The sequence below is a fragment of the Astatotilapia calliptera genome, chromosome 7 (genome assembly GCF_900246225.1).
Source record: "Astatotilapia calliptera chromosome 7, fAstCal1.2, whole genome shotgun sequence".
Lineage (NCBI taxonomy): Eukaryota > Metazoa > Chordata > Actinopteri > Cichliformes > Cichlidae > Astatotilapia > Astatotilapia calliptera.
The window spans coordinates 12,032,295-12,051,471 of NC_039308.1; the positions used below are offsets into that span (position 1 = coordinate 12,032,295).

General features: G+C 40.1%; 1 protein-coding gene and 1 long non-coding RNA gene across 4 annotated transcripts; both read right to left on the reverse strand.

Moving 5' to 3' along the window:
- Positions 1 to 769: 769 nt before the first annotated feature.
- On the reverse strand, positions 770 to 1,682 carry LOC113027287 (uncharacterized). 2 transcript variants are annotated; one of them, XR_003273015.1, is made up of 3 exons: positions 1,625 to 1,682; positions 1,106 to 1,159; positions 770 to 894 (listed from the first exon to the last, which is right to left on the reverse strand). It is a non-coding gene; the product is annotated as an uncharacterized LOC113027287 (long non-coding RNA). The 2 variants fall into 2 exon arrangements; XR_003273014.1 differs by having other exon boundaries at positions 770 to 1,159.
- A 1,894-nt stretch (positions 1,683 to 3,576) lies between these two features.
- Positions 3,577 to 18,562, reverse strand: lin54 (lin-54 DREAM MuvB core complex component). 2 transcript variants are annotated; one of them, XM_026173118.1, is made up of 14 exons: positions 18,429 to 18,562; positions 15,719 to 16,491; positions 13,989 to 14,100; positions 13,716 to 13,846; positions 10,735 to 10,890; positions 8,655 to 8,847; positions 8,486 to 8,559; positions 8,204 to 8,401; positions 7,187 to 7,278; positions 6,936 to 7,007; positions 5,547 to 5,649; positions 5,318 to 5,455; positions 5,018 to 5,220; positions 3,577 to 4,173 (listed from the first exon to the last, which is right to left on the reverse strand). In XM_026173118.1, exons 2-14 carry the CDS (start codon positions 16,460 to 16,462, stop codon positions 3,972 to 3,974), a joined length of 2,418 nt encoding a protein of 805 aa, XP_026028903.1. In that variant the 5' UTR covers positions 16,463 to 16,491; positions 18,429 to 18,562; the 3' UTR covers positions 3,577 to 3,971. The 2 variants fall into 2 exon arrangements, with proteins under 2 accessions (XP_026028903.1, XP_026028904.1); XM_026173119.1 differs by lacking the exon at positions 18,429 to 18,562 and adding an exon at positions 16,998 to 17,673.
- Between the last annotated feature and the right edge of the window lie 615 nt (positions 18,563 to 19,177).

Below are 19,177 nucleotides of genomic sequence, written 5' to 3' on the forward strand. Positions count from 1 at the left end.
TAGTAACGAACCGGTCTTTATATCATTTAAAGTATTTCAGCATTTCATTTACAGTAATATGCAAAAATCTTTAGCCACCCCTCATTCATTTATATTTTGCTCCCAGTGACTCCAGCTGTAGTTTTCTCGGCATTCTTGCTGTTCTTTTAGGGTTTTATTTTTTCAGTCACATTCAGTTCTTGTACGGCACCATTTTGAAAGGAGTGATTCCTTTTTGTTTGTTTAAGCCACTTGACACTCATAAAAAGGGCACCTAAGCGATAGGAATAAATAACAGGTGTATCTTTTGGTGCTTTATACATAAAAACTACATGGAATTTAATTTTTTGCACATAACATAAAACACATTTTAAATTCTATCTTTAGAAACTTGGTTACTAACAGAGTGACTATTAAGAAAAAGGTCCAGATTTGCTGAGTCTACAAAAGAAGTCTCACAGGCCAAAAATAACATTTTATAAAATATTTTTGCCTGTTTTGACTCAAATTGTCATTAAATCTTGTTCAGTTACCTACTTAACAACTGTTCAAATATCTTGGGGAGGGATTAATCCAATTTTTTAAAACAAATTAGCACCAAATAGCGATAAAGCAGTAGGACAAAATCATAACTATAGAACCAGAGTAACTATAGTTTATCTACAACATTAGCCGTCTGACTCTATCAATGCTAACAGTAAAGAGAATCAGAGGCAATGTATTTTTCTGCATTGTTTTAATATATGTACTAAAAAAGTAGCAACAGCCAATGAATGTCACAAAACAAAACTTTCTTGACAAGTTGATTTTATTTGACAACAAATTTAAAGTAACATGAAGGCAAAGCAGTCAGGTCATTATGCATCTATATCAATACATCACCTGAACTCGGGGAAACATTTCAGCAGTTGAACCCTGTAAAAACAATCGGAGTAATAAAATAAACTGTTAAATTTAACAGTAGAGGTGCACTTTAGTTAAGAAAATATAAGATAACACCCTCATTTGAAAGCGTGTGTATAATCTTCCCCAGACATATGAATGGGTCAGATGGGTAGTGATTGGTATAATCATTGGGAAGGATATTTATTTCACAATATGTTGTTGGGCATGAAGACATACATACATGCAAGTCACATCCACACGTGGCTCACTTCAAGGGAACTTTTCTGCAGCTAACCTGTGAAAACAAAATCAATTAGTTTCTATATAAACCAGCACACGAATCAGAACATAAGTTGCCTGCAAAATACGATTATCGTACAGTTGTATTTTGCAAAAAAAAAAAAATTGAATTACAATTATGGGATGTGCGCCGATTTTTTTTTTACGCGTTTACTCCAATTTCAGAAAATGTTGGCTTATTTTGCTGGCGGCGACTCTTGATCAACATTTTACTTTTTCACCAAACCAGCAAAGTTTGCAACCTAGTCTCTCTCCACACGTGCAGAGGGGTTAGTTGGGCTAACGTTCAATGGCACACCTCGTTTCAAATCACGTTCAGAAGTGAGCTAACTCCCCAAACCGTCTACACATTTAACCTAGAGGAATGGTGTAGCTAATGCAATTTAAGGTACATATAACAATTCGCATTTCAGAAACTAATTTTCTCTGAGAGCCTTATTTTCCCAGCCATGATACTGACCGCCAACACCAACACTCATGGTTCTCCTTCGGCTTCTTTTTCTTCTTTGCGTGTCTTCTTCTTGCTGTTCTTCTTCTTCGACGGTCAAACAACGAAGTGGTGGATTGCCACCACCAATGACTGTCGCCACCAAGTGGTACAGAAAATCAACATAAAGAGATACAACTTGATAACCCCCGTTGCTTTATATTTGTAATAGACCCAGTTAAAATCTACTCAACCTTCTTTCTTTCTGCCTCACACATCCGACACGTTGCACTGTTTTATCTCAGTAATCGCACCTGCATGTACCATGTCTACCTAATAATAAGACTTTTAGCTTTAATTCAGTGACTTGTAAAACAATTTTCTGCTAACTTTTTAGGAATTACAAATATTTCTATGCAAAGTTGCCTATTTTTATATGTTCAAAGGTTATTGGACAAATTGACATCATTTCAAATTTAAGGACTCTTTAGTTGCATGAAGATCTTTTGCAGTCAACAACTGCCTGAAGTCTAGAAGTAATTGACATTTCTTCTTTTCTTTTTCTTAAAAAACACAGCACACAGTAACATCTCTCTGCCTTCCCCTTTTTCTTCAGTAACCTGTATGATCAGACGACTGACCTATCCTTTGAAGGACAGCCCATTTCTTTGCAAAGAAATTATCCATTTACACTGTGAAACTCCATCCGGTCAGTTTTGGCTGAGTCTGAGCAGAGAGTGAGGAATTCTTCTATCTGCAGTCACATAATCAATATACACCAGTGACTTAGTTCCAATGGCAGGTATACAGAGTTGCCATAGCAATGCTTCCACCTCCAGCATGTTTGGCAGATGCTGTAGCATGCTTTGGTTAATGAGCCTTCTTCAGCAGACTGAAGTGATTACTTGAATGTATGCTGACAGATATATCATGTCTGTATATGAGTGTGTACATGAGAGAACTAATAAAAAATAATAGAACTAGCAGGTCTGTAATGGTGCTCAAAGGCAGAACAAGAAAGAGAAAACAATATAAGAGAAATATGATCTCTTTTCCTGTTAGCATACTTGATATAGTGTTTTGGATCAGCTGAATGCTTTTTAAATGGGTTTTACAACACTTGTTTCTCAGAGTGTCCTGTATTTTAATTGATTTGTGTCATCTAGCTTCATTGACAGTACTGGGACAGTGCTCCCGTGGAACTCCGTGAATAACTTTTCTGTTTGAAGTTTATAACCTAAATAGAAAAAAAAACAAACAAACATAAAAAGAAGCTTTGCCCACATTTGTTTACTTAAAAGCACAACAAGCAGCTCTTCCAGCCCTTGTTCACAAGTCTCAGCTTTATAGCTTAGGCCAGACTAAAACTGAGACAGAGGGTCTAAAGGTACACAGGTGTGGACAGGGCTGGAAAACACTAACACTTAGGCTATCGTGTCCAGATATCTGAAAGAACACTAAACAAGTCACGTGGGTGTAATTGGTCTTTAATGTACAGTAAGCATGTAACTAAGAAAACAAAACAGCACCAGGAAAAATGTGAACCTCTGTCAGTGTAACCAAGTTACAACTATTCTGTACTGTGTGTGTGTGTGTGTGTGTGTGTGTGTGTGTGTGTGTGTGTGTGTGTGTGTGTGTGTGTGTGTGTGTGTATTCATCTTACATTTGGATTTAGGATAAAACCAAAGATTGCATCTACTTATTTCTCATTAAAACAATTTAGCCTAGCCTTGGTTAATAATTAACATGTTGTAGCATTTGAAGCCACACAATATTAGCGCTGACAATGATTACAAATACCTGTGAAAATAAATATCAAAAGATACATATTCTTTTTTTGTCTACTGAAAGCACAAATATACGGATTACATAAAATTACAGGCATTTTTTTAAACCTCAAAACAAACCTAAAAAACCCCAGAGTGAAATGGAAGAGCAAATGTGAAGGAAACATTTGATAGAGGTTTGGAAGGGAAATTTGGGGGGGGGGGGGGGGGGGGGAGAAAAAAAAAAGAAAATCAAGTGAAAGAACATTTGTATTCCTGTTCAGTCATTTGTGTGCATCACACTCAGGTGGACAAGTATGGTAACGTCTTCAAAGTCAGTCCATTTCTCCTTCTGTTAGCATAGGTGAACAGTGCAAACAACTGCTCCATGTTTTTTATTATTCCAGCTGGCCTCAGCTTGGCTAAGGCAGGGGGGTGGGGGTGGGATCTGCCTGCCTTCAGTTCATTGTTCTGCCTTTTGATGAAGGAGACAACCTGTTTCCCTGCAGGCCAGAAACCCTGGGGTCTAGGACAGAGTGCAAAAAGTAATCCATTCTCTTAGCCTCCACAGCTGGTAGGAGGGTTAAGGGTGGAGAGCCTTTACAGGCCTCGGCCTAGCAGTTGATGGAGGCACAGTCTGATTTGGCTTTCCCTGCCGAGCTGATTATCCTCATGAGGCAGTGTCCAAACTCCTCCAGAATCATCCTCTCTGCCTCAACTTGAGGCTGGTGAGTCTGTTCTGCTTTTTTGGCCTGCTCCAGCAGACACTCGCATGTTGCTTCAAGCACTTCCTTTGTTACAAACGTATACGGGAGCCTGGGGGAAAAGCAAAATAAAAGTCTGAGTATTGACAACAAAGCCATCATTATCTGGTCTCAGCAGTAGTAAGCAGATGGATCGTGGAGACTCCATGTCAATCAGACACAAGTGAGTTTTAATGACCCCCTCCATAGCTTCATATAGATGTGCTGACAACTCCTGCAGCTTGTACAGGAAACACACACATTTTGCACCGTTTCTGAAAGCGCGTACGTCTCTACTTAAAGTTTTAAAGTTTAGGTAGTTTAGGTCAAATTTGATGTTGCATTGCAGATGACAGAGATTCTGAGTGTCTTCTTCTATACAGCTTATTAATTTAACACTGGTATTGGTTTGGTGCCCAGGGTGCATGCCTAGACATTAGTTGGTCCTTGCAAGAAAAGAAGACTTCCTTACAATGTATCTGGGATGTAGCCATTATTGTTGAAATAAAATAAAAGATAAGTGCTTTATTCACTCATCTCTCCTGAGTATCAGGATCCAGATTCACCCAAACCTCCCTCTTCCTGGACACCTCTTTCAGGGTGACATAAAGGCCTTCTTAAGCCATCAAAAGATGCAACTCCAGTCCCTCCCAAATGACTGAGCTCCTCACCCTCTCTCTAAAGGAGTGTCCAGCCACCCTTCACTGGAAGATCATTTCTAATTCTTGCGGTACTGTGTCCGCATCACTGCAGATGCTGTATCAATCTGTCAGTCAATCTCCTGCAGCCCTTACTTGTGCAACACTTTAGCTAAAGCTAAAGATTCTACAAAAGTACATATCATATGCTTACTGTAAAAGAAGCTCTTTGCAGATTTGATTTTATGTTGAAAAATGTGTGAACTGTGTTTCAGGTACCTGCCACTTCCACTTGAAATCACAGGCGTCGTCCGCATGAGCAAATCTGAGATCTGTGAGGATAGTTTGGTCTTGGCTGCCGTTTGCTGCTGAACTCTCACTTCTGCTGCATCTGCCAAATGCATTAGCGTCTTCCTCTCCGGGCTCTCCTCAAAGTTTTTGCAGCCGATGCATTTACAAATGGACGAACACATGATCTTCGCCTGTGAAGAGAAACAAAAATGAAGGAAATAAATGCCAATAAGAGACGAATGAATGGAGGTGACGCCATCTGTAAAAAAAGAAAACTGGAGAGCTTACCTCGTAGCACTCGCAGTAGTTCTTCAGGCAGCCTGAGCGTTTGCAGTTGCAGCCCTTGCTGTGTCGACGGTCCGACTCTCCCTCCTTGCCTTTACCAATTTTAGGTTTAAAGGCCTCTGGGTTTCGGTCCAGACAAGTCTGTGAAAACATGTTTGTGCAGCAATTTATGAGTCAAACAGGATGCAGTTCAGCCCAAAAACAGAATTCAGAAAGTGGACTTCTGCCTCACCTTTATAGCTTTGAGACGTTCAGTTTCATGTTCCAGGTTATTGAAGCAGTTATTGCAGTTACAGTTATTGCAGAACTCTCCATTTGCAAAACAGTCACAGTAGCTATAGGAAGGCAAACAAAAAACCCACCATTTAATAAAACCATGTCAACTGTAATTTGATTCAGCAACATTAAGTCTCTAAGTGCTTCCTAAACTCTGATAAAAAGGAAAAATGGTTCCCACCGCAAAATAATACTGTGTTAGGATTTTTTTTAAACTAGCCATTACCAGCTAAGCAGGTCAGCTAATTGGAAGTTTGTTTGTTAAATCTCTTGCTGCTCCAGTCTGCATGCCAAAGTATCCTTAGGCAAGATACTGAACCCCAAGTTATGCTCCAAGTGTTAATAAGAAACACATCAGAGAGCACTTAGGTGTAGAAAGAAGTGCTTGTGTGAAAGGGTGAATTAGGCATGTTGTATAAAGCACTTATAAAAACCATAAATACCAGTCCATTTATCATTTACCATGGCGATTTCATAGCAAAGTTGTTCTTTGACCTCCTGGAAATAAAGGTCATGAATTTAGAGTTTTACCCAGGCATTTGTATGAGATTAATATGACTGCAAGCTGCTAGATTAGTGCAAACATAATATTACTGATTACTGTTATCTATATTATTAACAATGATTATTCCTTAAAGTAAACATAATAAAGTCACTGAACTGAGATTTTATTGAACTTTAAATACAATGAGGGTTAAAAACACCATGGGGTGTTTATGACCATAAATCTCATTTTGCAAGGGCACACGTGATTCCCTGCCAGCCTTTGGCCTCCACTGTAAGACGGCTGTGGGTGCAGGTAAGGACACAGCTAGCCGCAAGTGGCAGTGGGCTTGTGAGCCTCAGGAGACCTACACAGCAGCTGGAAGCAGACAAGAGAGAGCCAACGCAGAAAGCCAACTGTCACAAATACTGAAAGCATACCAGGTTAGAGAACCTGAGCAATCTGGAGACAAAGGCAGCTGCAGGCAACTGATAATCCTTCTACAGGTTCATTAATAAAAACCCAGCCCTACTTTGACCAACAAATCAAATTAAGCTCAAGTCCACTGAACTTTTGTCTTAATGTTTTTTAAGAAAGAGACTTGTCCCTCTGCCAGATGAGCAAAAAAATATTTACAATATTAAAAATATGCATCAATATTTATGGAGCGTAAACAGGAACTTGGTTTCTTCTTTCTGACTCAGAGACAAAAAGCTAAAATATAATGTCACAGATGACTTTACAAAATATTCAGCTGAAATTACAAACATATAGTTTGTATACAAACATGTATTAATTATTGAGCTACACCTGGACAGATTTATCCAATGGATAAACATTATCAGTGACCGTTACACTTACAGTTTGAGGCACTGTGACTTGGTACAGTTACATGGTTTTCTTGGTCTTGAGGTTGTTTCTGCTGCTGACAAACTGAACCAATGAACATTAATTAGATTAAACTATAGACAGTCACGAGAACAAATGAAGAAAATCACTTTAATATTTTGGTAAACATCTTTTTAAATAGAACAGATATCATTTAGTTGGTCTTTCAATGCAATATATATAAAAACAAAAGTCATAGTAAGATGGCTTCTACCATTTCTTACCCATTAAGAGGCAATCTGGCCTGAGTCTGGATACCAGTGGATGCAGAAAAACTAGAGCTGCTGGCAAGTGTCACAAATGGTGGCTGCTGGATCTATGAGAAAAGCAGAAACACGATATTGAAACTCACTCAGGAAAAGGAAATCAATCTTTTAAAAACAAAAAACAAAAAAACAAAACCCAAAACAAAACAAAAAAACCCTTCAAACCAGGGCGTACAATGGATGAAGGTACATGGGATTCTATATTGTCAAACAATGGATTATACATTAGGGAAGCCAGGGGGAAATTTATTCAATACAAAATTCTTAACAGATACTATTATACTCCTTCAAGGCTGTATAGAATGGGGATTGGTAGAGATGACTTGTGTTGGAAATGCCAACAAGCCAAAGGTACTCTGATACATGTACTCTGGGAATGCCCGCTGGTTTTTCCAGTTTGGAACACTGTACTGAATTATTTGCAGGGGTGGACACTTTGTAACCTACCCAGATCACCTAAATTATGTTTACTAGGTGACAAAGGAGAGGTGCTGCAATTAAATAAACACCAGTTTAGAGTGTTAAGTACTGCATTGGTAACATGTACCCGTGTCATTTTGGAACACTGGAAGGACTCCCATACTCCAACGCTTAAAATGTGGAAAGACAGAATGATTGGGAATGTTGCATGCGAAAAGATGCTGGGAAAAATACATCATGTGACGGAAGCTGCGCTGGAACAGTGGGACAATTTTTGCACCTACATGTCTACCTGACTTGGACATTTGAGCTTAATACAACATATGTTAAAACCTCACTTGTTTTGTTTTGTTGTGGGGGTTTTTTGTTTTTATTTATTTATTTTAAAAAAAATTGTTTGTTTGTTTTTGTTTGTTTGCTTCTTGCTTTTGGTTGCTGCATCTCTGTATTTGCTGTTATAAAATGCAAAATCTAATAAATACTTGAATTATAAAAAACAAAAAAAAAAAAAAAAAAACCGTCAAACCAAAAAGCACACAAAGATAATTCGCTAACCTGTGTGACATATTGTGCTGGCACAACCGCGTAACCCACATTCCCTCCTCCTGGAGCTGGTGTCAGGACGGTGCCTGGAGGGAGGTTGGTGAAGTTGGGCTGGATTTGGGGTAGTGGAGTCGCAGGCATGATCAAACGTTGCTGAGTCTGAGTGGTGGTTACTACTTGTGGTCCTGATGTTAAGGGCTTAGGTGCCACCTACGGGGAATAAAAACCATGAATGCAGCTCAAGGGACATTTCAGAGAAAGTTCTCTTTGAATGAACTTGGATACCCAGGTTACCTGTTTCATGGTCTGTGCTGGGACAACTGGGACAGACATCCTGACCGCTGCTGTACTGACCACCATAGGTTTAGCTGTGGGATAAGCACCATCACGAGTTGGTACAGCGCAATTACTAAGTGCTGCCTGTATTTGTTAGCAGAGGAAACAAAACAAGTTCATAGGTCACCTGTCTGTATAGAGCTGGTACTGGGACCACTGGGCTGTCCTGTGCTGCTCGCTGTCGTTGCTGTGACGAGGCGAACGTAGTGGAACCTGCTGCCAGGCACCTGGATCTGCTGCACGTTGGGCTGGGTGGCCAGGGGTATGATTGTTTTAAACTGGGAACCTCCCACTCCTCCAACAGCCACAGGTTTAATGTTCTGAAAACATTCACATCAAACGGAGAAACAGACTGAAGCCAGTAATAGAAGAGAAAATTTAAAAACAAAACAAAACAAACAACAACAACAACAAAACCTAAAGAACCTCATCCTGAAAACAGTTTGTTAAGAGCTGCCCGTTTTACTGGCAATACAATCTTCAAAGTGCACTTCAGTTTCTTTTTTGCAGGCCAGGATTAAGCTCCCCAAATGCTGATCTATTGTTATACATGTAAAATGCATAAAAACAATCTTATATCATAGTTGGGGCAGGTGGTCACATGAAAACATTTAATTGTTTTGAGTATTAATTATCTTTCTATCTGCTTGGAAACAATCTTACACAACCATTTTATTTCTGGCAAAAATGTATATTGCTATGGAGGTAAAATTTACATGCGAAGTAAGTCATCATCATTGGTGCCCCACATAGTGCACTGAGATAAACATGACACGGTCTGTCCTGCCTTTTCTGCATCAGATGGCCATGGCTTTAGCAATGCAGACAGTTGAACAAAAACAACTGCACAACTTATTGTTTTATATACAAAGAAGAAAATTCAGTTTCTCTAGAAATTGCAGTGGGAAAAACCGGACTCCAATGTACAGGCGCTCGCTCTCGGGCACCCTCCTCAGTTTCACTCATAGGGGTTTTTGAATTGCCCGTTGTCTGGTCCCTCACCCAGGACCAATTTGCCTTGGGAGATCCTGCCAGGGGGCGAAAGACCACCCAATAACATAGCTGCTGGGATCCCTGGGCCACGCGAATCCTCTACCACACCGGTTCCCAACCCCCGGGCCTCGGACAGGTACCGGTCCGTGAGTCGTTTGGTACCGGGCCGCGAGAGTTGAGGCTCAGGTGTGAAATGTATGGTTTTCAGGGTTTTTAATCAGTTTTCAGCGTTATTTTGTTATCGTTTTTATCGTTAACTCGGTTTTCCTGGGTCTTTTCACATGTGTTATGAATAAATCTTTTTTTCGGTACCGGTACTAGTTCTATTTTGTTGTATTTATCCGCGACACCTTAAAGGCCGGTCAGTGAAAATATTGTCGGGCATAAACCGGTCCGTGGCGCAAAAAAGGTTGGGGACCGCTGCTCTACCACGATAAGGTGGAGATTCACAGATGGAACTTTATTACCAGAAAAAGTGAAATATTTCCATAATGGTACAAATTTGAGAGAAATTTTTTTTTTTTTTTTTTAAATCAAAGCATGCAGTGCACAACTGAGCCAGTCATTTTGAGTAATGAGCAGTCTGTTTACTACAAACTGTGTCAGACTATAAACAACAATCCCACCAACTGCAGATGTATCAATCTGATATTTGGAACGGATTTCCTCCATTTTGACCCAAAAAGGTTGGATCGGATATAAGTGATTAAATCTATTCACTTCCTTTCTGTGTTCACTACACAGCAGCAATTATTATTTCAAGAGCTAACATAGCACAGAAGAAGCCATTTCACTCTATTTTTATCTTTCCACAGCTTTTAACTGCATGTTTGCTCCATGTTTGTTTTCATTCATCAGTGTAATGCTTATTTGGAAGTTTGGGAGGTTTTGTTCTGTTTTTGTAAAACTGCACTTGCAGTAACAGTGAGTTGTCTCCGTCTTCACCTGCTTCCTGTCAGCTCAATCCTAAATGCGGCCTGTTTGTGTGTAGCAGTAAAATGAGGTGCACTCAAGAGCAAGAAAGAAGAGAGGAGGAAAATAGCATGACTGCACATCACAGCAGTATGCTGCAACTCCTTGACTCTCATACGGAGCTGAAATGACACTTATGCACAAACAAGGTGAATACGTTTTTGTTTTGTTTTTTAATTCCTTTTCTCCCCTCAGATCAAATGGTATCAACTACAACTGACTGTTCTGTGCTTTCATGTTACCTGCGTTGTTGATTGGCTAGTGGCCACCTTGACTGGAGATACAGATGTTGACTGCTGGACTGTCAGGATCTGCTGGCCAAGTGCTACATTCACAGGCAGTGCTACAGACTTCTGAGAAGCACCGGAGGTCGGGGAAGCCACAGACACCACAGTCACCTGGCAGGAACAGACAAGCGGCATGAGCTGTGAAAATTTCACCTGATTAAACAAAGACCCGAGTTGGATGGCAATATAGCTGCCATTACGTATGGTAACAGGAATGTCACATAAACCAACATTCTATAACAAGTCAATTGCAAACACTATGTATACATATTCATTAATTAGTAGGAGTGAAAGAAATATCTAATATAATTAGTGCTGTCAGTGTTAATCTCATGAATCGCTCTGTGCGTGGGGCTACACAGCATCAATGCGTGAGCACGGTTAGCTCGTTAACGCCGTCCAGCCCCACGCACAGGGCGATTCGTGATAACTCGTCATTTTAACGAGATTAACACTGACAGCACTAAATATAATATAATATAATATAATATAATATAATATAATATAATACAATATAATACAATATAAACTCCTGTCTGCAAATACGATGATGATTACTAGTGCCAGAGGCTGATGTTTATGTACTGTGACACATCAATCCGTTGTGGGCTGTCTAAATATTCAAAGAGTGTGAATACATCTACTGCATTTTTAATAACTACATTTCCAAAAAACAAAGACAATCAAATTGTTATTTTAAACAACAGTATCGGCCCAACCACCAACGCTACCTCTCAGCTTCCTAGCAGACACACCTATGGGATCAATTTCAAAATTCTACGTAATTTTATTCTCCAGTTTACGCAGTCACAAGATTTTCATAAAACTTCACCTTTGACCTTAAGGTCAAAGTCACTGAGATTTGAACTCTTCTGAGATTTTTAGTACATACACCTATAGTATTAACTTGAAGTGTCTACGTTATCCCATTCACAAATGTAGGTGTCCATGCCACCCCCCTGCCCAGTAGGGTGACGATAATACCCCAGGGCTCTAGACTAACTTTTCGCCATGGTTGCATTGGTGCGCCTGTGCATCAGCACAAAAGTTAGGTTCACAAAAACTGGGCGCACGTGACATCATTACTGTATGTGGAGTTGACGTTCAAGCCATTTTTCTTGTGAAGAATTATTTCGGACTTCAACTTAGAGAATGGAAATTCTTCTTTGCAATATTGTAGGCACTGTTAAACTTAATCATCATTTGGCCTCCTCTGATGACCTGTTTGCTGCTGCCTGCCGCTGAAAGGCAGTGGAGAGAGGGGACACTTGGGCAGTGCATTTATATTGTGTCATATAATGTGTTTTCTAGATACACTGTGCTTTTTCAGCGTTTCAATTCGAAATGTATTTGCACCAGTCACAAATGCAGTATTGCCGGGCATGGTCTTTCTACACGCACGACAGTAAATGCAGTGCATAATGTTGGCAGCTTTACTGTATCTTAGCCAGGAAAACTGGTCAAGCCACTCTCTTCGAAATGTATGCACTTTCCCCCTTTTACTTTCAGTGTGCTCTGGCTCAGAGGTCGATGCCGTCTCTGGACCAGTGTTAGACGTAACCTGAGAGGTTGTCAGAGCACTGGCTATGAATTTCAACAGATCAGGCCTTAACTTAACAAAAAAGTTATCTTTTTATCTTTTCTCATTACCCACAGCTACATCCACTATCAGGCCTAGGCTACGCACCTCTCTCTCTCTCTCTCTCTCTATCTGCCTGCACTTTCAAACGTAGGCCTACAGGAATATCTGGACCACGGCCAATCAGAGAGGTCCCGCCTCTAACTGAGTATCTCTCTCTCTAATTGGTTTAGACCACGATATGGGCATAACATGTCTGTTGTTGACCACACGAAGGCTTTCAGAGTTGCAAAGACTCCCCCCCCCCCACTCAAACGGCTGGTCATACCGGTGTGACCTATGATTTTTTTTAAGTTGCACCATTGAGAAATTAGGTCACATGTGCAACCAAATTGGATGGAGGCCACTGACAGGCAGTTACTCTGCCTCTGTGCTCTCTGCCTGGCATCATGAAGCCCGACTACCATAGAATACCAGAATTGGCAGGTCCAGCACTGGCATCCTGTGCTTTTCACAGGTGAGAACACCCTGAGCTCATGTGACAGATGTGAAAGGGTCTGGAGAAGCCATGGAGAACATTGTGCTGCCAATAACATCATTCAGCATAGTTTGGTAGTGGCCCAGTGATGGTCTGAGAAGGAATGGAGGGACGCACAAACCTCTACAGGCTAGGCATCACACCCTGAGTGTGACTACATACTGGGAGAAAATCCCCAGACCCACTGTCAGACAATACCCTGATACCATTAACTAGACCCCATCCTCGCCTGAAATCAACAGAGCATCTCTGGGACATCACGTTTCTGTCCATCCGATGTTGCCTCCTTTCCAGGAGCTCAGTGATGCACTGGTTCACATCTAAGATGATATCAACCAGTATACCATCTATCGTCTCATTATGGTTAATTCCTCAATGTTGTCAGTCATGAATGCAAGCATGTAGGGGCCCATACAAAATACTCTCTACCTGGTCTGACAGTGGGTCTTCAGCATGATTTTTTTTCCAGTTAAGATCTGATGTGTTTTCAAAGTGTTATTAAATGTTTTAATATTTTGAAAAGTGTTTTACACTAAGGTCTTTGGTTCTCAATTGAACTGAGGGTAAACAGATAAGCCCTTAAAGAAGAATGGCTAGCAAACATCCTTCTCTGATCAAAGTACCATTATTATATCATTGTGATTCCAAACATTTTTGAGTAAACATTGCAGGGGGTTTCGAGGTGATTTATTACACTCGTGCTTTACCTGCAGTAACAGGTTGTAATTATGTGACAATTAAACTATAGACTTATTAGTTTTAGTCTCTAGCCACTTGATCATATTCAGTTAAAGTAAATATAGAAAAATATAATATCACCTTGCTGGGAGTCTTGAGAGGGGAAATGGCAATCTTTTTGCCAGGGATACTTTGTAAATTAGTGTTGTGGGGCTCAGAGAGAGTAATGGTCCTCGGGGGCATCACTGGTGAACTCTGGGTCAGAACCCGTCCTATGAACAGACAGTGCAAGGTTTAATGACAAAGCTAATTACAACATAATTAGAAAACAAACAGCAATAAACTATGTGGTTTGATAATTATTTAAAAACTGAAACAACAAAATAGCCTCAAAAAGTTATTACTTAGACTTACCTGTGATCACAGGAGGCATTGATGTCTGGGCACTTATACCTTTGCTGTTAACAGTTTTTGTGATGATAAACTTGATCGGTGCAGCTGAGGATGCTGGTGTCTTCTTGGCAATCTGAAAAGACAATTAGCCAGAAATGTTTAAACGTATTCATTCAATATCCAAACATTGCCTCTTTCTGCAGATGACGACTACTGGCGTGTCCTAGCTTGGTCAGTTCTGTTGCATTTTCATTTACTGATACTGATGTTGATACCTGAGCTCTAGTTGTACAACTTAATTGATACTGGATTTATGAGGGTGATAACTGAATTTATATTCGTAGGGAAAAAGGTCATCAGTGATATTGTAAGATTACATACTGAGCTGGTCAATGTGCAGTATTAAGACAATTCTTTGTCAGTGCTCTGATATAGCAACTGTGAAATTATGACACTTTTTTTTTCCCAATGTACACACAGTGTCAGCACTTCTGCAACATGACTTTATGCAGCCAGACAGGCCAGCTGAGGTATTCATTTCACAGCAACATCGGTGGCTTTTTAAAAAAAAAAACATATTTAAATCTGAATATCTTACTGGGGGTAAATTATTGCAATCATTCTCCTACATGTAGGATAAAAAGAGGATATACATTTCCTTCTCTTCTGAACTATGATTTTAGACAAAAATATTATTTTTATGCTTGTTAAGATGATCTGACTTCAGTTCTTAAATAAATAGCGCACTAATAATGTTCATCTAAACCCTGAGTGTGAGTGTGCTTGTTTCCCTACAAATTTTTTAATTATTTAAGAGGATAAAAACTCCCAAACAAACATGCCCGAGTGTATATGCTTGCTCTACCCCTTATACACAGAGTGAAACAGTCACTCGTAACAATTTTTAATCCAAATATGAGAACTGCTCATTTAAACAACGTCCAGACAGGCGAAGAACAGTTGAATGGGGAGATTTACCAATTTGTTTGTAACCTGTAATGTAAACCTGTTACGTCTGTACTTTATGAGTCAGACAACTCCCACCCCCTGCCAAGAGGTTTTAACCAGATCCTAACAAAAAATACCCTGAAATTACAAATCTAAACACCAAGGAATCTTTACATTCCACATTCAAACTACATGGATGAACCTCTTAATCTTCACCAAAGTGGTTCTCTCTCTATGCTCCTTTTTTTTTTTTAATCTTCTCTTCCCTTCATCTCCCAACCAGTCAAAGCCCATATTAGGCTTTCCATGAGCCTGGTTCTACCAGCAGGTTCTTTCTATTCAGAAAAAGACTTTCTACTTTACCATTGTCATGTGCTAAGTGATCATCATGTCATCAGGATTCTCTCACTAATGCTGTAGAAGCCTTTAACTTGCAATAGAAAGTCCCTTGAGGTGACTGGAATTGTATAAATAACATTTAATTGAGCTCTGCGCGTTATAGTTCCACACTAGATTCCTAGTGGTTCTAGTGGTTACTGAGACACAGTCCCACTCCATCTTCTCTGAAACACCAAACTGTACTTAGTCAGTACACTGTTGTTAGCTTACATTTACTGGCAGCCTAGATCAAGGTCAAAGCAGATCTTATCTAATAACTTGAAAAACTTTGTACACAGTATGTTCAATTAATATTGAGGCAATCATTTACAGTAGTAATTATGTTTAATTTAACAGTAACATGTGGAACATGACAAGCAATATTTTTGTAAAAATGTATTAATAATACAAAAGGTTATTGTTACCTGGACAGTCTTCAGCTGCTGGGTCTGTAATGTGGTCACCTGGTTGCCCACCACTGGCTTCAGGTCTGACCTCCCACCTATAGTCACCACTTTAAACTGCGGCGCTTGAGACTTGGTGTCTCCGGCAGTCTGTGAAATGCCAGGCTTGCTGCCTGTGTGGGGTAACTGAAGCACTATAGGCTGCCCCGATTTTCCTATAGCTGTAACCAAAAGTTTCTGTCCATCCTGCTTGATGACCTGGGGTGGATTACCTGCAGACTTTGCTGCTTCTGAGGCTTGAGAAGCCACCTTATTGAGAATAATCTGGCGATTTGCAGGAGAGATTGTAAATGGAGTTGTGAGCTTCTGTAATCCACTTGTAGTCACACTAGTTCCAGTAACACTGTCTGTGGTTTTGGTTGTGGTTGTCGAAGTAGCCAAGGCTGGTTTGATGGTAAGAAGAGGAGACGATGTGCTGGAATTTGAGACAGGAGGCGGACTTCTGGGGCTGGCACTAAGCATGGAGTCTGTGGCCGTGGAGGTGGTCATAGCCTTAGTGGGTTCGGTTAAAACGGCATCTGAACAGAGGGTCACGTTCTCTGAAGCCACGGGTGTATCAGTTTCCATTGGGACCGATGCATCATCACTGGGCTCTGAGTGGACTGCAGTGGTGCCAGGTTGAGAGTGAGGAACATCCTCTATATCCTCAGTATCCATGATCTCATCTGGGAGGAGGCTGTTGAGCTCTGGTGACACTACATCCATGCTTGCAAACTCTCAGCTTTCTGTTAATCCTGAAAAACCAATACAATTTAATTGTCATTGCAAAATACATCACAAACACTAGTAAGCCACTACATTAACACCACTGTCAGTTTAACTTATAATACAGGCACACATGTTCAAACTCCAGCAGGTCAAATCTGTTTTTCTGGCTATTATATTAGGCAGGAGGGTTTTCTGTTGTATTTGATCACTTTTATATTATTTGAAAGACCTAGAAGCTTACATTTACTGCACTAGATACACCATGAACAGGGAGAGACAGACAAAGATAATACAATTTTAAAATTCTGAGGATATACATTCATCGTTTTAGAGAGCTGTTGCATTTAATTGCAGTCAGTGTTTGCAATTCATTAAAAAAATGTATTCCTCTACTCATTTATACAATATACATAACTGGATTATAATACAGACAGACAGCTAAAAGCTGTGCTGAGAATATAGAGCAAGATAGTTCAAGCTAGCGAGCTAGCCATGTAGGTGCAGTAGAAGTGCCAGATTGTCATAACTTTACCTGTAAATGACTTCAGTAATTACGTGAGATGTAATAAATAAGGAGGTGGGAATGAGTAACGTTTGACTTGTGCTGATTTTGACTGAAGCAGACAGCTGATGCTAGGCCGCAACGATCATCTCTGCCGTATCTTTGTCCTGCTGCACTCTACTCAACATTAAGCCACCGAAACGCACATATGAACCCTACCCACTCCATACCACATTCACACGCAGAGCTGACTGAGCTGAATCTCTTCACGTCCCCAGGTGAAAGCCATCAAAAGAAAACTGTGCTGAGTTGCACTCGTTTATTTTAAAAATGCCCAGAAGTGGTCCTGACTGGGGCAAAGAGCGAGAAAAAAAAAGCGACAAGCTGTTTTGCTGGCTGCGTTACTATTTCAGGCCGGGGTTGGATTTCGAAAGATCCGCCATTTTTACCTCGTCATCAGCTTAGTTAGCTGCCCGGCTAACGCTAAGCTATGCTGAGGGGAAGCGTTTATAAATATTGGTAACAAGCAGAGACACTTACACTGACAGTTCACTGCAAAACAAGCATAACTAAACAATCAAGATAAGACTTGATGTTAACAGGGTGCTGCTAGCGAATAAAAAAAAAACAACCCACAAATAACAACAACAAAACTCTGCAGACTCTGACAACGTAAACAATGCTTGCTTTCAATAATTTCTCCTGTCACTTGACATAGGAGGAAATACATCATTTTAATTCCACAATGCAATTATTGCGATTGCTATTATAGATCTCCTTAACAGCATTTACAGTCTGTGTTTTAGGGCTGGAGTTAGCGTGGCCTAACCAGTTCAAAGTGATGTTTTAGTTTAACCTCAAGAAAGTCATATTTTGACTGAGTTATAGTACCAGAAAAGCGTAAATTCCAAGAATGTTACGGGGTCAACAGCTAAAGTAATATGAAACCAACAAACAGCAAATGCAACTGCTGACTTATGCCTTCTAATATTTTACATACATATAAAAATATCTATGATCCTTTAGACGTTTCGCCAGTATGTCAAAACAACTCGATGTGCAGCTAACTTAGCTTTTACTTTTCATTTGCCATTGCAGTAAGTAAACTTAGCGGCCGGCTCACATGATATTTACACCATGTTATTAAAGTCCCAGTTTTGTGCACGAGAAACTTTCCTTCAGCGCTGAAAATACTCTGCCAAACCAAATCCTGGGAATATTATGCTGCTTTTTCACCAGAGTGTATCCTTAAATATCGTTATCATCAAAGACAGCAACAGCAGTCTCATCTAGACAGCCCAGCGGGCAGAACAACTGTACTAGCAAACTTGCAGAGCTTGCTAACCCGAGCTAGCTAGCACAACATTATATCTCAACATTGAATACATTCTTTAATGTGAGTCTTTATGTTGAATATGGTGTGTTAAATCCTAGAAAGGGCCATTGCATAGTCATGCTTACCCCAATTTTTTAAGCTAAGCAGCGTTTCCAGATAAAAGGGAGGAAAGGAAAAGACGATTGTTCAAAATACCGCGCCGAGCGCCATTCCTCCCTGACATTTCACAGGCCGGCCACGCCCTCCATGCGATACGAAACACTGACGTAACACTTAAAGCTACAGCACAATTGCATTATCAAAGTTATGACTGTTTCTACAAAACTATTTAATGCTTTTTTTTCTTCTTCTTCTTTTTTTACAAAATATTTTTTTGAAAATAAAAACTATTATTAGTTAATAAAAAAACAAACAACACAGTCAGCCTTGGAGCTCGTGTGCTGGATATTTACCGAAATCTGACAGAGCACTACCCAGTAGCCTCACTAAGTGCCCAGTCTCACGTACCACTGTCAGGTAGTCAATAAATAATAAGATGGTGGACATGTTTACTTACATGTCCTGTAGTTTCTCTTACTATAAGAGTGGTAAAACACATGAAATGCACTTCAGAAAAACAGACAAGATAGACTTCAACCTGCAGTTTTTACTGCCAAGATGGGAGTAAAATGTCTTCACCAGGGAGAGTACTGCATGATTCAATCCCAGATTTGAGCTGCTTGCATACTACAGAGTGTCAAGAGATGTTTTCGCCTAAGGTCTTAGGTAGGCCAGCGTAGTCTCTCCAGTACATTCATCATAAGGGACATGAGGTCAAATTGATAGTCATTGAGCTCTTAAGGTGCTAACTTTTTCTTGTACAAAAGTCGATACA